Here is a 20100-nt window from a genome sequence, read left to right as displayed (position 1 = left end):
TTCTTACAGCAGAAAAGGTTAAGTGATTTGTTAGGTGTTCAAAATCATGAATGGTTTTGATAGAGTAAAAAAGAAACAGTTTCCAGTGGTAGAAGGGTCCGTAACCAGAGGACACAGATTTAAGGTGATTAGCAAAAAAAGAGGCAACATGAGGAAACAATTTTTTACACAGCAAGTTGTTGTGATCTGGAATGTACTGCCTGAAAGGGTGGTGGAAGCAGATTCAATAGTAACATTCAAAAAAGAATTAGATAAACACTTGGAGGGGGAAAATGTACAGGGCTATGGGGAAAGAGCAGGGGAATGGGATTAATTAGATAGCTCTAAGAGCCGACAGGCTTCCTTGTGTGTTGTATCATTCGATGATTCTATGATTTAAGAATCCTCACCGACATGCAGAGGCTAAACCAGGAAGTGTATGTTAGAATATTTAATTCTATGTAAAATTATGTACAGAAAGAGAGGGAGAAAGAAAGACAGAACTGAGAGAGATAAAGAGAGACAAAGTAAAAAAACAGGTTTTTTTCAATCTCCAACAATAATTAAAATCTGAAGGAATGAGACTTCACACTGATGCAAGTTATTTTCAGTGTCAGAGTTATCACACTGTTAAAAATTTGCTTACTTGAATGGACAAGCCCCAAGTTTTTCTGGCGTGTTTAGTGAGTATTCGGTGGCTAAGTACTGCAACTTCACACCCTTGCATGTATTTCAATCTCACGTCTATTGACAAGGTACCGGTGTAGCGAAGCTTGCGGAGGAGCAGGGTAAATCGGACAGCAACTTCCAGATTTCCACGTTATATTGTGCATATGCGGACGCTAGAAGTTGCTGTCCGATTTACTCCATAATAACGGTAAGCACTGACAGCTTCACCGTTATTCTTATTGCAAAATCTTGGTCAAGATCTGCTTTCTGTGATTGGTCAAATACTAGTGTTGATGCAATCTTTAAATTGCAGAATGTAAATACTGGTGTGATATCCATTTAATTTTGATGCACCCGTTTAGGCATCTCTAATGCTAGAGTAGTATTTATGTTTTATACACATGATGACTAGTGCCATAAGATAGCAGCATGGAGAAAGATTTCCTCGTGTTTCTTTTAAGCAAAATCCTAAACATGTGTTTGAAGAACATGTTTACAATTTCACTACATAAAATCCAAACAAGGGAAATCGTTCAACCATACATTTTTAGTAAGGAAATTTTTAAAAAAAATTTAACCATGAACTCAGTCTTGACCTTCTGAGTTTCAAAAGTTTGCATTCCCAAAGAGGAAACAACTTGGAAGAAATTTGTATTTTTAAACCCTGTTTGAAATATGCTTTTCTCCTCCTGTTAAGATCTCTCATGCAACACTCCTGGCAAGGAAAACTTAGTGATTCTGCACAGAAACCCAAAGGCAAGTTTAAGCAGCAAATGTATTCAATCTTCCACTGTTGATTACAACCATTTTCCCTCATTTTTGCTTTTATGCTACGGACCTGGGTGAGGAGCGAGGAGCGGCGGCAGTTTAAAAGCGGCGGCAGCGAACGAGGCCTGACCAGAGCGATGGACCTGGGTGAGGAGCGGCGGCAGTTTAAAAGCGGCAGCAGCGAACGAGGCATACCAATTCAGCAGCGGGGGGGGGGGGAGAGGTAAAAAGTAATCAAAGTGCGATGTCACCAGGTAAGTGATTGGTTGGTGAATATTTCTCTTTTTTAAACTTTAACTCCGTGGTTTATAGTTACTAAGGTCTCTCTGGTGTAGCGGGGACTGTTGGTAAACCAGTTAACTGTAGTGTAATTAGTGGGATTGATTGATTTAATTTAAATTCAATTAATTAAAGGGTAAGTCATGGCAGGAGAGCCCGGCCACATGGTATGCTCCTCCTGCGATATGTGGGAACTCAGGGACACTTCCTGTGTCCCTGACAACTACATGTGCAGGAAGTGCATCCAGCTGCAGCTACTGACAGACCGCATTGCGGCACTGGAGCGTTCGATGCTCAGGACATCGTGAATAGCACGTTTACAGAGTTGGACACACCGCAGTTAGAGGTTGGACAGGAAGAAAGGGAATGGGTGACCAACAGGCGGAGTACTAGGCGCAGGCAGGTAGCGCAGGGGTCCCCTGTGGATATCCCCCTCTCAAACAGATACACCACTTTGACTGCTGTTGGGGGGGGGGGGGGGGGGGGGGCGGTGGGGGATGGCTTATCAGAGGAAAGCAGCAGCAACCAACTTCCTGGCACCAGGGGTGGTTCTGCTGCACAGCACGGGAGGAAAAAAGAGTGGGAGAGCTATAGTAATAGGGGATTCTATTCTAAGGGGAATAGATAGGCGTTTCTGCGGCCGCAAACGAGACTCCAGGATGGTGTGTTGCCTCCCTGGTGCAAGGGTCAAGGATGTCTCAAAGCGGCTGCAGAACATCTTGGAAGGGGAGGGTGAACAGCCAGTTGTCGTGGTGCATACAGGCACCAACGATATAGGTAAAAAGCAGGATGAGGCCCTAAAAGCAGAATATAGGGAGTTAGGAGGTAAATTAAAAAATAGGACCTCAAAGGTAGTAATCTCAGGATTGCTACCAGTGCCATGTGCTAGTCAGAGTCGAAATAGAAGGATATTTCAGATGAATACGTGGCTAGAGAAATGGTGCAAGGGGAGGGATTCAAGTTCCTGGGACATTGGAACCGGTTCTGGGGGAGGTGGGACCAGTTCAAACCGGACGGTTTGCACCTGGGCAGGGCTGGAACCGATGTCCTAGGGGGAGTGTTTGCTAGTGCTCTGGGGGAGGGTTTAAACTAAAATGGCAGGGGGTTGGGAACCTGAGCAGGGAGACAGAGGAAAGGGAAACAAGGATAAAAGCAAAAAAGATAGGAAGGAGAAAAACAAAAGTGGCAGTCAGAGAAAACAACGGTTTAAATCAAACGTGGTCACAGTAAATAATAATTCTAATAAGTCTAAGAGCGTTAAAAAAACAAGCCTGAAGGCTTTGTGTCTTAATGCGAGGAGCATTCGTAATAAGGTGGATGAATTAGCTGCACAAATAGAGGTAAACGATTATGATTTGATTGGGATTACGGAAACATGGCTCCAGGGTGGCCAAATGCACTATAATGTGGATAAATGTGAGGTTATCCACTTTGGTGGCAAAAACAGGAAGGCAGATTATTTGAATGGCAATAGATTGGGAGAAGGGGAAGTGCAGAGAGACCTGGGTGTTCTTGTGCACCAGTCGCTGAAGGTAAGCATGCAGGTGCAGCAGGCGGTTAAGAAGGCAAATGGTATGTTGGCCTTCGTAGCGAGAGGGTTCGAGTACAGGAACAAGGATGTCTTGCTGCAGCTGCACAGGGCCTTGGTGAGACCGCACTTTGAGTATTGTGTGCAGTTTTGGTCGCCTTATCTGAGGAACACGTTATTGCCATGGAAGGAGTGCAGCGAAGATTCACCAGGCTGATACCTGGGATGGCAGGAATGACGTATGAGGAGAGATTGTCTCGATTGGGCTTATACTCACTGGAGTTTAGAAGATTGAGAGGGGATCTCATCGAAACCTATAAAATTCTGTCAGGCCTGAACAGACTAGATGCAGGAAGGATGCTTCTGATGGCCGGGGAGTCCAGAACCAGGGGTCATAGTCTAAGGATAAGGGGTAAGCCATTTAGGACTGAAATGAGGAGGAATTTCTTCACCCAGAGAGTGGTGAACCTGTGGAATTCTCTGCCACAGAGGGCGGTGGAGGCCAGTTCATTAAATATATTCAAGAAGGAGTTGGATATATTTATTACGGCTAAAGGGATATGGGGAGAAGGCACGGCCAGGGTACTGAATTTGGATGATCAGCCATGATCTCATTGAATGGCAGAGCAAGCTCGAAGGGCCGAATGGCCTACTCCTGCTCCTATCTTCTATGTTTCTATGTATGAATCACCTTTTCCTCAGCAGATAGTATAACAAGAGTATAGAAAAGTACAAGATACTGCAGGAATATTTTTCTTAGCAGAAAAAAAATCTATGCGACAACATTCTATTGAAAGCAACATATCAATGGTGTTTGTCCTGACCACTAGGACTTATAGGTTGAGAACAAGGATGACAGCGTTGGTGAGATGATGACATACTGTAGCACTAAAGAGCAATTATTTACTTAAATGTCTCTTCAACTTACCCACTAATCCAAAGTGGCCAGGAACTGGCGCAATGAGTCATGTATGGATTTGAATTTTGTGTCTTGACAACGTTTTTCCAGAAGTTCGTTGTTTTACTAAATTGGTTCTAATTAAAGTAAGAAAAAAAATCTACAAAGGCAACACTGAACAAACAGCAATCGGAAAGAGAGCATCAGCAGTTCTGACGAAGGGTCATCGACCTGAAACGTTAACTCTGTTTCTCTCTCCACAGATGCTGCCTGATCTGCTGAGTATTTCCAGCATTTTCTGTTTTTATATCAGCAAGACTGGTTTTAATCGTCTGTCAAACAGAACTGAAGGTCACAAAATACAGTTTTAATTTATCAGAATGGTTTTCCATTAATTTCAACCACAAAAAGATTGATAATCCAGTAAAGGAAACAGCAGCATTTATTAAAAGAATCGAAGCAGTCCTTTTATCCAATAGTGCCATGCAATACATTGTGAATTGGAAGCAAATAACTTTTTGACAATACCCTTCATCATTTGTATGAGAGGGATTGTAGAGTAACTTGTTTTTACTCAATACGGTTTCATTCTAACTACCATATTTGGTCTGATTTGCTGTGGGATAATTCTGCTTTAATTGTTCTTGGTCACATCAGTAAAATTTCCAATGAACAATTCAGCCTCCATTTTGGTCCCTAATCGGCCCCACCCCTCCTCTTATTACCCGTTTACTATTTATATGCCTTTTGGAGACTTTTGGATTCCCTTTTAGGTTTGCTGCCAATCTATTCTTATACTCTATCTTTGCCCCTCTTATTTCCTTTTTAACTTCCCCTCTGAACTTTCTAAGAAAGGAGGTAGGGTGGCAGTATTGATTAAGGAGAATATTACAGTGCTGAAGAGAGGATATGTCCTGGAGGGGTCAAGGACAGAATCTATTTGGTTAGAGTCAAGAAACAAGAGGTGCTAATCTAACCTATATTACATATATCATCTATATTCTACATATTACTCTTCACTTGACATTATTTCTTATTTTGATAATTGTCTAGTTCCTCATTTGCTATGCGAAAATATATCTATTTGGATGCTGGAACATCACTAAATCTGGTATTGTCCAAGTTGGTTAACATGCAGTTTCCCAGCCAATTTAGAACCAAACTGTTGGAAGTTTACCGAGGTCAAATTTCAGACAACTTTCATTTATATAGCGCCTTTAACGTAGAACATCATCCCTAAGCGCTTCATAGAAGTGTAATCAGACAAAAATTGACATCAAACCAAAGAAGTAGAAGTTAAGTGGGCTGACTAGAAGCTTGGTCAAAGTAGGTTTTAAGGAGAATCTTAAAGGGGGCGATAGAGAGCAAAAGTTGGAGAAACAGAGGTTTAGGGAGGGAATGAAAGAGACAGCCGAGGTGGCTGAAGACACAGCCAGCAATGATGGGGTGAAGGAAGCAAGCAGAAGAGTCCAGAGTCAGAGGAAATCAGAGTTCCGTGGAGGGAGGTTTGCAGGGCTCGAGGAGGTTGCAGAGCTAAGGAGGGATCTGAACACTAGGCGAGTCATTTTAACCTAACCTGACTGGCAGGAAATTCACAGGATTGGATTGTTTGCCCGGATTTAAACAAAAGAATCAGAATCTTAAATTTGCCATGATAGGGGACATGGGTGATGAATGAGTGAGACTTGGTGCAGGATAGGATACAGGCAACGTTTTGGATGAATTGACATTTAGAGGATGGAGGATGGGAGGCTTGCCAGGGGTGCATTGAAATCGTTGAGGCTGGAGACAATAAAGGTGGTGACAAGGCAAAGACAGATATAAGTTCTATTTTTGTGCATTACCAATGTAAAGCAGACCTCATCTGCAAAACCACTCGAGTATTATTTTTGCACAGAAATTTCCTTCATCCCCCAGGATTATACTCTTAAAATACAAAAAAAATCAAGTCCTTTAAGGATTATGATTTTCTTTCCTTCTTTCTCTCCTTCATTGCCGTTGTCTCTCCCCAACATGGATTTACAAAAGGTAAATCGTGCTTGACTAATCTACTGGAATTTTTTGTGGATGTAACTAGTAAAATAGATAAGGGAGAACCAGTGGATGTGGTGTATTTAGACTTTCAGAAGGCTTTCGATAAGGTCCCACATAAGAGAGTAGCGTGTAAAGTTAAGGCACATGGGATTGGGGGCAAGGTATTGACTTGGATAGAGAACTGGTTGGCAAATAGAAAGCAAAGAGTTGGAATAAACAGGTCTTTTTCCAAGTGGCAGGCAGTGACTAGTGGGGTACCGCAGGGATCGGTCCTTGGACCCCAGCTATTCACAATATATATTAATAATCTAGACAAGGGAACTAGATGTAATATCTCCAAATTTGCAGACGACACAAAGCTGGGTGGGCTTGTGCGCTGAGGAGGAGGATGCAGAGAAACTACAGGATGATTTGGACAGGCTGGGTGATTGGGCAGAAGCATGGCAGATGCAATATAACATGGATAAATGTGAGGTTATCCACTTGGTGTCAAAAACAGGAAGGCAGATTATTATTTGAATGGCAATAGATTGGGAGAAGGGGAAGTGCAACAAGACCTGGGTGTCCTTGTGCACCAGTCGCTGAAAGTAAGCATGTAGGTGCAGCAGGCGGTTAAGAAGGCCAATGGTATGTTGGCCTTCGTAGCGAGAGGGTTTGAGTACAGGAACAAGGATGTCTTGCTGCAGTTGTACAGGGCCTTGGTGAGACCGCACCTTGAGTATTGTGTGCAGCTTTGGTCGTCTTATCTGAGGAAGGATGTTCTTGCCATGGAAGGAGTTCAGCGAAGATTCACCAGGCTGATTCCGGAGATGGCAGGAATGACACATGGAGAGATTGGGACGATTGGGCTTGTACAGGTAGACTATCCTTTATCCGACAACCTTGGGACCAGCGGTGTTTCAGTTTTCGGAATTTTTCGGATTTCAGAAGGTTTTCATCTCCGTATCTGCCAACAAACACTGTTGCTTAGCAACAGCTTGTAAACACTCTGGCCCTTCCTTGGAAGCGTCTCTGAAGCTGTTGCTAAGCTACAGAGACTCTTTCCACAGCCTGACTGTTTAAAAAAATGCTAGGGGAAGAAAAAAAACCTAACAAAACGGCTGCCGATTTCTGCTGTTAGATCGAGGTTTCCGGCTCCCCCTGCTCCGTATCTGAATTCCTTGACTTAGCGGGGGTCTGGGGCTCGACTGCCCAGGGTTTTGCTTCCTGGGACACTGGCACCAGTACTGGGGCAGGAGGGAGCTGTTCCGTTGGGACGGGCTTCACTTGGCCAGTGCTGGGACTAGAGTCCTGGCGGATCATATAACTAGGGCTGTAGAGAGGGCTTTAAACTAACTAGTGGGGGGGGGGGGGGGGGGGGGTTCCTAGAGAGCAAATAATAAAAATAACAACAGAGAAGGTCATAGACTTAGGTAGCAGTGGGGAAATTAAAAACCAGAGCGTGTCAGGAAGGGGCAGAAGGTATGGAGTAAAAGGTAAAGTAATAAAAAGGGCAAAAGCAGGAGCTAAGTATCAAAAAACACATTTGAAAGTTCTCTATCTGAATGCACGTAGCATTCGTAACAAAATAGACGAGTTAATGGCACAAATAACGACATATGGATATGATCTTGTGGCCATTACAGAAATATGGCTGCAAGCTGACAATGCCTGGGAATTAAACATACCAGGTTATTTAACGATCAGGAAGGACAGGCAGGAAGGAAGGGGAGGTGGGGTGGCTATGTTAATAAAGGAAGGAATCACTGTAATACAGAGAAATGATATTGGGTCAAAAGATCAGGATAATGAAACAGTTTGGGTGGAGGTAAGGAATAATAAGGGGAAAAAAAACACTAGTGGGCGTAGTCTATAGGCCTCCGAACAGTTGCAACTCGGTTGGACGGAGTATCAATCAGGAAATAGTTGAGGCTTGTAATAAGGGAACAACTATAATTATGGGGGATTTTAACTATCATATTAATTGGACAAATCAAACTGGGCAGGGCTGCCTTGAGGATGATTTCATTGAGTGTATTAGGGATGGGTTTCTTGAGCAGTATGTAACTGAACCGACCAGGGGACAAGCAACCTTAGATCTGGTCCTGTGTAACGAGACAGGATTAATTAAAAATGTCCTAGTAAAGGATCCCCTTGGAATGAGTGACCATAACATGGTTGAATTCCATATTCAATTAGAGGGTGAGAAGGTTGGATCTCAAACAAGCGTGTTAAGCTTGAATAAAGGAGACTATGAAGGTATGAGAGCAGAATTGAGTAGAGTGGATTGGGAAAATAGATTAAAGGGTAAGACGATACATGATCAGTGGTGTACATTTAAGGAGTTATTTTACAACTTCCCAAAAAAATATATTCCACTGAGAAGAAAAGGGTGTAAAAGAAAAGACAGCCATCCGTGGCTAAGTAAAGAAATTAAGGATAGTATTCGACTAAAAACAAGGGCATATAAGGTAGCCAAATCTAGTGGGAGGATAGAGGATTGGGAAAACTTTAAAAGACAGCAAAAAATAACAAAAAGATTGATTAAGAAAGGGAAGATAGATTATGAAAGTAAATTAGCAAAAAATATAAAAACAGATAGTAAGAGTTTTTATAGTTATATAAAAAGAAAAAAAGGGTGGCTAAAGTAAATGTTGGTCCCTTAGAGGATGAGACCGGGAAATTAATGGTGGGAAATATGGAGATGGCAAAAACACTGAATGAATATTTTGTATCAGTCTTTACAGTAGAGGACACTAAGAATATCCCAACACTGGACAAACAGGGGGCTTTGGGGGGGGGGGGGGGGGGCGGAGGAGCTAAACACAATCAAAATCACTAAGGACTCAAGGCGGATAAATCACCTGGACCTGATGGCTTACATCCTAGGGTCTTGAGGGAAGTGGCGGTAGGGATTGTGGATGCATTGGTAATAATTTTCCAAAACTCCCTGGACTCAGCAAAGGTCCCGGCAGACTGGAAAACTGCTAATGTAACACCCTTATTTAAAAAAGGGCAGTAGACAGAAGGCTGGAAACTATAGACAGGTTAGCCTAATATCTGTGGTAGGTAAAATGTTGGAGTCCATTATTAAGGAGACAGTAACAGGACATTTGGATAATCATAATTTAATAGGACAAAGTCAGCATGGTTTTATGAAGGGGAAGTCATGTTTGACAAATTTGCTGGAGTTCTTTCAGGAAGTAACATATAGGGTGGATAAAGGGGAACCAGTGGACGTAGTGTATTTAGACTTCCAAAAGGCATTTGACAAGGTGCCACACAAAAGATTATTGCTTAAGATAAAAAATCACGGGATTGGGGGTAATATTCTGGCATGGACAGAGGATTGGCTATCTAACAGAAGGCAGAGAGTTGGGATAAATGGTTCATTCTCAGACTGGCAATCAGTAACTAGTGGTGTTCCGCAGGGGTCAGTGCTGGGTCCCCAACTCTTCACAATCTATATTAATGATTTGGAGGAGGGGACCGAGTGTAACATATCAAAGTTTGCAGATGATACTAAGATGGGAGGGAAAGTAGTGAGTGAGGAGGACATAAAAAACCTGCAAGGGGACATAGACAGGCTAAGTAAGTGGGCAGAGATTTGGCAGATGGAATACAATACTGGAAAGTGTGAGGTTATGCACTTTGGGAGGAAAAATCGTAGAGCAAATTATCTTAATGGCAAGAAACTGGAAAGTGCTGAAGTACAAAGGGATCTGGGGGTCCTGGTGCACGAAACTCAAAAGGTTAGTATGCAGGTGCAGCAAGTGATTAAGAAGGCCAATGGAATGTTGGCTTTCATTGCTAAGGGGATAGAATATAAAAATAGGAAGGTATTGCTTCAGTTGTACAAGGTATTGGTGAGACCGCACCTGGAATACTGCGTGCAGTTTTGGTGTCCGTACTTAAGAAAAGACATACTTGCTCTCGAGTCAGTACAAAGAAGGTTCACTCGGTTAATCCCGGGGATGAGGGGATGGACATATGAGGAGAGGTTGAGTAGATTGGGACTCTACTCATTGGAGTTCAGAAGAATGAGGCGATCTTATTGAAACATATAAGATTGTGAAGGGGTTGGATCGGGTGGATGCGGGGAGGATGTTCCCGATGATGGGTGAAACTAGAACTAGAGGGCATAGTCTTAGAATAAGGGGCTGCTCTTTCAAAGCTGAGATGAGGAGGAACTACTTCACTCAGAGGGTGGTAGGTCCATGGAATATGCTGCCCCAAAAAGCTGTAGAAGCTACATCATTACATAAATTTAAAACAGAAATAGACAGTTTCCTAGAAGTAAAGGGAATTAAGGGTTACGGGGAGCGGGCAGGAATTTGGGCATGAGTCTAGGTTCGGATCGGACATGGCCCTGTGGGTAGCGGAGCGGGCCCAGGGGCCGTGTAGCCTGATCCTGCTCCTATTTCGTGTGTCTAATTCTGTTCGATTCAGGAGATGGTTCTGTGATAGTAGATTGGCGGTTAGGATCAGATCAGCCATGATCTTATTGAATGGCGGAGCAGGCTCGAGGGGCCGATTGGCCTACTCCTGCTGCTAGTTCTTATGTTCTTATGTTCACCAGTTGTGGGAAAGCCGGATATCGGCTGACTCCTACACTAAGCTGGCCCGCAAATCAGGTCGGTGGGGGGGGGGGGGGGGGGAAGAAGACTATCGGACGGGCCGCTGTATTGTTGGGTTCACTCTCCCGGTACCTCCTCACCACTACCTGGCTCGGCCTGCAATCTCCTACCCAGGAGGGAACTCTGTGACCCTCTGCCCTGCTCACAGGGAAAGGCAGAGCTCCCGGACCACTCCTGTCATGTTTGGCGCCACTCGGGTCATGTCGTGCACACGACTTACGCTCCACGAAAAAACTTTCGGTTTTTAGAGGTTTTTGGTTTTCGGAAGTGCGGATAAAGGATAGTCTACCTGTACTCGCTGGAGTTTAGAAGAATGAGAGAGGATCTCATTGAAACTTATATGGACAGACTAGATGCAGGGAGGATGTTCCGGATGGTCGGGGAGTCCAGAACCAGGGGTCTCAGTCTAAGGATAAGGGGTAGGCCTTTTAGGACAGAAATGAGGAGGAATTTCTTCACCCAGGGAGTGGTGAACCTGTGGAATTCTCTACCACAGAAGGCAGTAGAGGTCAATACATTAAATATATATTCAAGAAGGAGTTGGATATATTTCTTAAGGCTGAAGGGATCAAGGTGTATGGGGAGAAAGCAGGGACCAGATACTGAACTTGGATGATCAGCCATGATCGCATTGAATGGCGAAGCAGGCTCGAGGGGCCGAATGGCCTACTCCTGCTCCTATTCCTATCTTCTATGTTTCTATGTTTTCCAAATGAGGAAATATCCAGGCAACTCGTCATCAGGTTTGTTCTCGTCGCAAGAAGTTACACAAGAGCAGCTTTGTCAATCTGTTTCCCCTCCCTTTCTATAGCAAAATGCCCAACTTCGATTCAACATCTCAACTTAAAAGTAACATTTGAGATCAGAAACTTACCATGTGAAGCATTTTAATTATTTGAGAATGTATCTATTTCAAATGTGGCTCTTTAGGGAAGCCCAACAGCAGAATGGAAACAAACAAAAGAAGCTAGTCGAACCTCCCAGTGATTCTCGTGCCCCAAACAATTCAGCAGCAATGTCCCCTCTAATTTTCCCCCCTCCCTATAATTGGCTGCGTGGCCCATTCAAATTTTTGCACATGCATGGTTTCTTCCATGGAAAAGCCAGTGAGCGGCCTGTGCTGGATCTCCAGACCGCTGCATGGCCGCGCAGCTTAGCAGGAACGTTGTTTAGCAGTGTTGCTTAAAATTATATTGCTGCACTCAAATGACAACTACTGCTTGCCCCACAGTTAACCACATTTTACAAAAGTAAATTTTTTAAAAACTTGAAATGTAGCACTAGAGAGAGGTGTAGCCAAAGCACCACAAACCCAATGTGTACTTACACTGGTTACTCTACGATAGATCTGAGCAGCATTCTGGCATTCCGAGTATGGATATTCTGAAGTTGCCATCTCCAGCATACACATCCCAAAAGCGTAAACATCAACAGACTCGTCATATTTTTCTTCGTACATCTCAGGAGCCATGAACTCAGGGGTACCTTAAATTAAAAGAACGTTTCAGACTCTAACAGACTGTCTCAGAGTGAGTAGAGGCTGTCGGTACTCACCGATGGACGATGACCTGTGGGGGAAGACAAAGCGGAGGCGAAGGAGAGCCCTTCTCAGTTACTCAGCAACCTACCAACTCCTAAGTTTTCTTCTGCAAGGCATCCTGAACGGTGTACAGTACCGAGTTGATCTAATTAACCCTTTGCATTTAAACGAGTATTCCTGCAATCATGAATAATATCCTGTTTATCCCAGGAAAAAAACCTCAAATCTTAAATGCCCTTGGTAGTGGAAATACATCATATGCAGAACGGTTAAATGCAACTTCATCCTCCTTCTATTGTCCCATCTTAAAATAACTGAGAAGTGGAGGACCAGCTGGGGTGCAACTTGCATAGGATATTCCACCAATATTCCAAAAATCAGCACGCAACAAAATCATGACGGTTTCAAACACCTTACTTACGCTGCAAATTGCAACAAAAGCAATATGGTTAAAATATTCCAATGTGCAGAGTTTACAGTTTCAGTTACAAGCCATTCAATTTCCACAGACTGAAAGGAAGCCCATCAGTTAGGTTTTCCCATCAGCTAAGTTTTTTTTAAAGGGAAAAAAAAAGCTGGACCATAGCTAATCTCTGATCAACTATGCTTCTTACACCCTTTATCAGTAACTAAGTTGCCTTGCAAATGAAAACTACCACATAATTAAACAAAGTTGAAACTTTCAATAATTTTGGTCTTCAAATCATCAGAAAGGCAACTCACCACAGCCTTTATCTGTAGCACTTACCGTTCAACTGCAGTACTTTTAGGTCTACTGCAGCTGGGAAAGTAGATGTCCTACAGTTGAAAATACTTAGAATACAGAAAATTGAGTAAAGAGGGCGCAGCAGGACAACCAGGCAAAAAAAAACAAGAGAACATAAGACCCTGTAAATAGTTTCAGATAAACTGAAACTATCTTTAAAGAACAAAAATTAGGAAGTGGATAAATATTACAAGCACAGCAAAGTAGGCCACAGATTTGCAGGGTTTTTTTTCAATCCAATAAAGTGCACTCGTCTATTTCAAAGTCATATCTGTAAAATTACTTTTTTCTACTTTCATATTCCAAACCAACAGCCTATTAAGCAAACTTCACTTGGTGACAATCAACTTACCTATTACACTTTTTGCAAACGATGCCCTTTTTAATGTAGCAAGGCCAAGATCCCCAACTTTAACTGATCCAGTAGGGCCTGTAATGAAGATGTTGTCACATTTCAAATCTCGGTGGATGATGGGTGGTGTACGGGTATGAAGAAAATGAAGACCCTTCAAGATTTGACGGCACCAGCTTCGAAGGACCTTGATCTTCATTACCTTAAACCTCTTCAAATAGCTGAAATCAAGAATGAGAAGACATATCACAAGAAAATGCTATTTTAAATGAGTTGACCAGATATCTTCGTTCTGACAAGTCTGTTATTGTAAATGTTTAAAAAATGTGCTCGAGACCAAATGCACCCATCTGCTGACAAATAAAACAGTATTTTGATAGTCTATTTATAATGTATGCATTGGATGTTATCTGAACAGTTCCATGCGTGAACCAGCCATTAAATGTCTTCCTTTTTTCTCAGCAACCAAAATTAGATAGTATATTCAAGGTTCAGTCTAATCAGAGCATTGTACAGTTTGATCACAATTTTCTCTAACTTATAATACATATAGTTATGTCGTTCAACATTCTATTGCCTTCGTCAGTTGCTTGAATACTGTTTCCAATTCTGGTGAGGTTATAGAAATATAGAAAATAGTTAAGGGAATGGATGAAGTAAATCTAGACTACTATTTTATGGAACAGTAAGACAAGTGCACCTGGGTTCAAACTAGTAAAAAATAATTTAGGACTAATCAAGAAGTTTTTCTTCACAGTTGTACATCGTGTGTTAAGTTCACCAAGACTCCGAGGTCTCTTTCAGGTTAATTCTTAGCTTTTTCAACATCATTCATGGAGTACGCATGTTGCCTATTGTTCCTTCCTATGTGCAATGCTTCATGTATCGCCATACTACATTTAATGTCATTTTTCTCTCCAGTTACAAATTTTCTCCAACTCACTGCAGTTTGAGCTTTCCCTCCCAGTTTTTCATAACTTGAAAATCTGGCCACTTCGCACTGAATTTCTGAATCTCAGTCATTAGAATAAGTAGCAGTCCCAACACTAAGCAATGGGCACCACATTCAGTACTTCCCCTCCCAGCCCAACATGACTGCTCTAATGAGTACTCAGCATTTCCTAACCCTTATCCAATTTCTTAACCATGCCCAAGGTTTATAGCTTTAAAGTTAACCAACAGCCTCTCATGGAATTGTGTCAACTGTCTTTCAGAAGTCTAGGTACACCATGTTGTAGGGCACCCGTAGTTCACTTGGGTTGTTACTTCCTCAAAGACGTTGAGGTCGGTCAGGCAAGACATCCCCTTCAGAAACCATGTTGACTGTTTATTAGGTTAATACTCAAATTCACTCCTGATAATCAATTCCATTATTTTACAGAGATTGTGGGAGTACCTTCAACACAATGGCTGCATTGGTTCAAGAAAAATGCCTGCCACCACTTTCTCTGGGCAACTGGGAATGGGCAATAATTGTCAGCCTTGCCAGTGATGCCCACATCCTGGAAATTAATAAAAAGAAAACAAAGAAAGAATGGAAGACTAATGGGTTTGTTGCTAACCGTGAATGTTTTTTCAGCATTTTGAATATGGGCACCACATTAGCCTGTTTCCAATATACTGGTGATCTTACAGAAATATACAAGATAGTTAAGTTATCCAGCATCTCCCTCAATAATTGTGAGCATGGCACATATCTACTATAGCACACTTGGATAAATACCTTCTCTCCCTGTGGATTTGTTTGTTTTGAACTCTTAACTTATCTAGGACTTCATTTCTTCTCGTGAATTCTTCCAAGTAATCATTCAGAATATTTATTATTTTTGATAATCTTCAGTTTGGAGTCCATTGACATCTTTTATGCTTACCTCATTCAACTGCCCTCAATGTTGCAGTACTGTAAGAATTTTACTGTTATTTTTGGTTTTATTCCTCAGTCTCCCTTTGCCCATCTAATCCTTTTTAACATGTTTCTGCATTTTCATCCCAGTAAACCCCTCTATTTCTCCTTTCAGGATTTGAAGTCAGTTATAATTTTTTTAATGTATTGAACATAAGGTCAGAAATGGGATGTTTATAAATCGGAGTTTGCTGATTTTGGGTATGTATTTGTTTGGCATGATCAGCGTTATTCCTTTAAGTGTTCCACTTTTCTTATACTTAAGTGATCATTTTTACTCAAGCCTGTGCTCGGGATGGTACATTTGTCTGTTTCTTTCATCAAGTTTTACCCTCTCAGATAAAGTAAGAGCCCTAAACAACAAAGCTCCCTCTATTGTGTCTGGCTCAGAACAACAGCCCCTATTGCACCAGTGTGAATTTCTTTATTACTTTACGGGCCACAAGATTAGCTGCTGTGGGAAATGTTGTCAATTTGGTTCAAATTATGGCTGGTTTTATGCTGTGGGCTCACACACACACATGTTGAAACTGCCCAAATGCACTTCAAATAGGACTCTTACAGACAACAAGGAGAAAACTTGCTGGACTTAAACCCAGATCACAGGAGGTAAAAGGAAAGTATGGCTATCCATTTGTCACTATCTCCACAACTTTAATGTAAAATGATCCTGGGGGAGGGGAAGAGAGTGTGGGAAAAAAATTATAATACTATTGATATACAGTAGTTAGTTACAGATTTATTTTCATGTACTTCGCACGTCAAATCATAGGCAATTCAACCAGTTAGTGCAGATGCTGGACTGGAAGTAGATAGAAGGCATTTTGTTACTGTTCAGAACAAAATAGAATTCAGAAGCTCAAAGTCCCACCCTTTATATCAAGGAAGAGCAGTGTGGCGCTGGGAAGAAAACAAAGTTTACTCAATGGGAACGTTGAAGAACAGCACTTCAACAGTAGCTTGCCATTCAAACTAGCTGAGATACTGATATGGAACCATTCAACCTTGAAAGCACTCAACCAAAGAAGTATGCAGTCAGTAGTTTTTCTGGGATCAGATGGATCTGGATCAGCTCCAAGGACAGTCCAAAGTTTTGGCTTCCATAAATTTGAACAGAGCTGTTCTGGGATACATGTGATGTCTTCCCCCAAGAACAGCTGACCAGGGAAGCAGAGATCTGAAATTACAAGTCTCTCTGAAGTCAGAGAATCGCCAACCTTTTCAAGAAGCAAGATAAATATCACCACCAAAATAAATCTTAAAAACAGACTGGGGGGGCGGGTGGGTGTAGAAAGATGGGCGAGAAGTAGAGGAAGTCCAATGAAAATAAAAAAAAGTCTGACAGCAAAAAAAGTTAGAATTTTCTTCTAAATATAAACCACCTTTTTGACTGGATATTAGCATCATGTGAAACAGTTAAGCATGACTGCATAATTAACATTATCCCTTGCTTGGTAAAACATGAGAATAACTTTTTGAAAGGGCAGTTTGTAGGTAGTTCTGGGGATTTGGTTGGTCTCGTCTTTGTAGGAAACAAATAATTTCCCCAGGTAAAAACAGAAAATGCTGAAAACAGTCAGGTCAGCCAGCATCTGTGGAGAGGGGAAGGTAGAGGTAACATTTCAAGAAAATGGCCTTTCCTCAGAACCCTGAAAACAGGAGAAAAGTGTGTGGTGGGGGGGGGGGGGGGGGGGGGTGTCTGCACAGAGGCGAAGGCGGTAGGAGAAGAGCTCAACATCATGTCGAGCTCAAAATTCATTAAGTTGGTGGTGTAAGAGGATAAAGTGGAGGCCAGGTCAGGATCAGGTGGAAGGACACCAGAGGGGAGAGTGAAAATATGACAACGGGTGACATTGGAAAGAGCGATTGGAGTGGGGGGGGGGGGGGGGTTTGAGGCAGGTGGTGTGGAGAGTGGAGAATAGGGATCAGGAGAGGTGCTGGCATCCAAATGTCACTGAAGCTTGCGGTCCTTGTTCACAGAAATCACAGAAACCACACAGTGCAGATAGAGGCCATTTCGGCCCATCGAGCCTGCACCGACACATATCCCACCCGATCCTCGTAACCCCTACACCGACACATATCCCACCCGATCCCCGTAACCCCTACACCAACACATATCCCACCCTATCCCCGTAACCCCACGTATTTAATCCCCCTAACACTAAGGGTCAATTTATCATAGCCAATCAACCTAACCCGCACATCTTTGGACTGTGGGAGGAAACCGGAGCACCCGGAGTAAACCCACGCAAACACGGGGAGAACGTGCAAACTCCACACAGACAGTCGCCCGAGGCTGGATTCGAACCCGGGTCCCTGGCGCTGTGAGGCAACAGTGCTAACCACTATGCCACCGTGCTGCCCATTGTATGAATTACTTCCCAAATAACTTTGCTATATATAAACACAATCCACAAGCATGCTCCGTTAAGGGGTCTTTAAAGTTTTTGTAACACCCTATACAACCTTCACCTACATTCAATAAACTACAAGGCAGAATGCAAATTGGAGTCTAAAATTTATTTTTCCAAAAGGACAGAGGAACTTAACTTACCTGCAAAGTCTTATTCATTTGGAGTGAGATTCACTCATTTGGGTTTAAAAATTTAGCCTAATTTGATGCATCTCACTCCTAAAAATGATCATGGCTCTGTAGAAGAGGTTTGCGTTTATTTGACTCAAAGCGCTCTCCCAAGATTTCCCTGATGTTGACCGTTTGGACAATGTAGTTTTAAGCCCACAGTCACATTTCTATGACTTGGAATAAAGCAACTGGCTTTAATTTGTGTTTAGCTGAAACGGTATCACGCATCAACATTTTTTTCCTTTATCAACGCTGTTTTCGATGCATATTTCAATTCAAGTAGGTCTCGTACCCTTTTTCTACACGAATCGTTGATCGTCATGCTGGTATTCTTACCATACCAGTTAAGATACTGTGTACTCTCCTGCTTCTCAACTGAGATTCTATGTACCAACGCATAACTGCAATACCTTACACTAAGAGCAACATGCAAAAATCTCTGTGCAAGTGGCAACTTGAAATGTTTTATATTTTTGTTTGTATTGACAGGATTCATCAGTTTAAAAGGTTATTCATACATTTGTGAAGCCTGTATGATTGCTAAATCAACAAAGTTATACTAAAACATTAGATGGGTCACAAGATTCCATTTCAAAACACATTGAAAACTATGCCAGCTGGTACTAAAGGCCTTTTCTCTATTATATTTCTTAACAATACCGATTACACTTGAATGTGACACAGGACGAGAGGGTTTCAATGTAAACTGACAGGTTAGATATATGATGGGACGAGGCCATGGAGGGATTTGAAAACAAGGATAAGAATTTTAAAGTTGAAGCGTTGCTGGACCGGGAGCCAATGTAGATGAACGAGCTCGGGGTGAAGGGTGAACGGAGCTTGGTGAGAGTTAGGATACAAGCAGGGTTTTGGATAAGTTCAAGTTTACAGACGGTGCAAGATGGGAGGCCGACCAGGAATAGTCGAGTCTAGAGGTAACAAAGGCATGGATGAGGGTTTCTGCAGCCAGATCTACAGTGCACTGGTCAGAGCGCAGTTAGAATATAGTGGCATAGAAAAAGATCTGATGGGAGCTGAGGCAGGGGCGGAGACTACCAATGTTACGGAGGTGGAAGTAGGTGGTCTTGATGGCGCGGATATGGAATCGGAAGCTCATCTCTGGGTCAAATAGGACGCCAAAGTTGCAAATCGTCTGGTTCAGCAGCAACCAGGGAGAAGGATGGAGTCGGTGGCTAGTGAACAGAGTTTGTGCTGGAGACCCAAGACAATGGCTGAAGTTATACCTAGAAGCATTCTAAACTGTAAAGCTCGAGCTTCCCTCATCTTTCCTAATAGCTCACCCTTTCAATGCATCGATAATTTCCATTTCTATTACCACTATATTCTAATTGCGCGCTGACCAGTGCACTGTAAAACCTTAGTATAACATCTATCAAAACAGAAAATGCTGTAAATACACAGCATATTCATCAGCATCTGAAAAGGAAACCAATCTAACAGGGCACTTGGAAAATCACAATATGATTAGGCAGAGTCAACACTTATGAAAGGGAAATCATGTTTGACAAATCTATTAGTTTTTTTGAGGGTGTAACTAACAGGGTAAATAAAGGGGAACCAGTGGATGTAGTATATTTGGATTTTCAGAAGGCATTCAATAAAGGTGCCACACAAGAGGTTGTTACACATGATTAGGGCTCGTGGGATTGGGGTAATAGATTAGCATGGATTGAGAATTGGTTAACTGACAAAACAGAGTAGGAATAAACAGGTCATTTTCTGGGTGGCAGGGGCAACTAGTGGAGTACCACAAGGATCCGTGCTTGGGCCTCAGCTATTTACAATCTATATCAATGACTTAGATGAGGGGACCGAGTGTAACGCATCCAAGTTTGCAGACGATATAAAGCTAACTGGTCCATAGTTCCCCGTTTTCTCTCTCCCTCCCTTCTTGAATAACGGGGTTATATTTGCTACCTTCCAATGCCCAGGGACCGTTCTGGAATCTAGAGAATTCTGGAAGATCAAAACCAATGCATCCACTATCTCTGTAGCCACCTCTTTTAAAACCCTACAATGTAGGCCATCAGGTCCAAGGGATGTCAGCTTTTATTCCCATTAATTTCTCCAGTGCTATTTCTTTACTAATACTAATTTCTTTAAGTTCCTCATTCTCACTGGACCCTTGGGTTCCTCACTATTTCCGGAATGTTTTTTGTA

General features: G+C 42.4%; 1 protein-coding gene and 1 long non-coding RNA gene across 12 annotated transcripts in view; one reads left to right on the top strand and one right to left on the bottom strand.

Moving 5' to 3' along the window:
* Positions 1-20100, bottom strand: part of wnk1b (WNK lysine deficient protein kinase 1b) — a 217388-nt gene that overhangs the window by 140447 nt on the left and 56841 nt on the right. For all 10 annotated transcript variants that reach the window (XM_086008883.1, XM_086008884.1, XM_086008880.1 and 7 more), the window contains exons 3-4: positions 13430-13650; positions 12099-12256 (exon numbers count right to left, since the gene is read on the bottom strand). In XM_086008883.1, the coding sequence (XP_085865009.1) occupies positions 12099-12256; positions 13430-13650 (379 nt within the window). The remainder of the gene's footprint in view (positions 1-12098; positions 12257-13429; positions 13651-20100) is intronic.
* LOC147106108 (uncharacterized) overlaps positions 1-20100 on the top strand; it is a 34664-nt gene that overhangs the window by 9777 nt on the left and 4787 nt on the right. For both annotated transcript variants that reach the window (XR_015081359.1, XR_015081358.1), the window contains exons 2-4: positions 1346-1404; positions 14811-14978; positions 15448-15533. This is a non-coding gene — a long non-coding RNA (uncharacterized LOC147106108). The remainder of the gene's footprint in view (positions 1-1345; positions 1405-14810; positions 14979-15447; positions 15534-20100) is intronic.

The sequence above is a fragment of the Somniosus microcephalus genome, chromosome 16, assembly GCF_052327205.1.
Source record: "Somniosus microcephalus isolate GS21.2 chromosome 16, FLI_Smic_1.0, whole genome shotgun sequence".
Taxonomy (NCBI): Eukaryota; Metazoa; Chordata; class Chondrichthyes; order Squaliformes; family Somniosidae; genus Somniosus; species Somniosus microcephalus.
The sequence above is the reverse complement of the archived record's forward strand: the minus strand, read 5'-3'. Positions and strand labels throughout refer to the sequence as shown.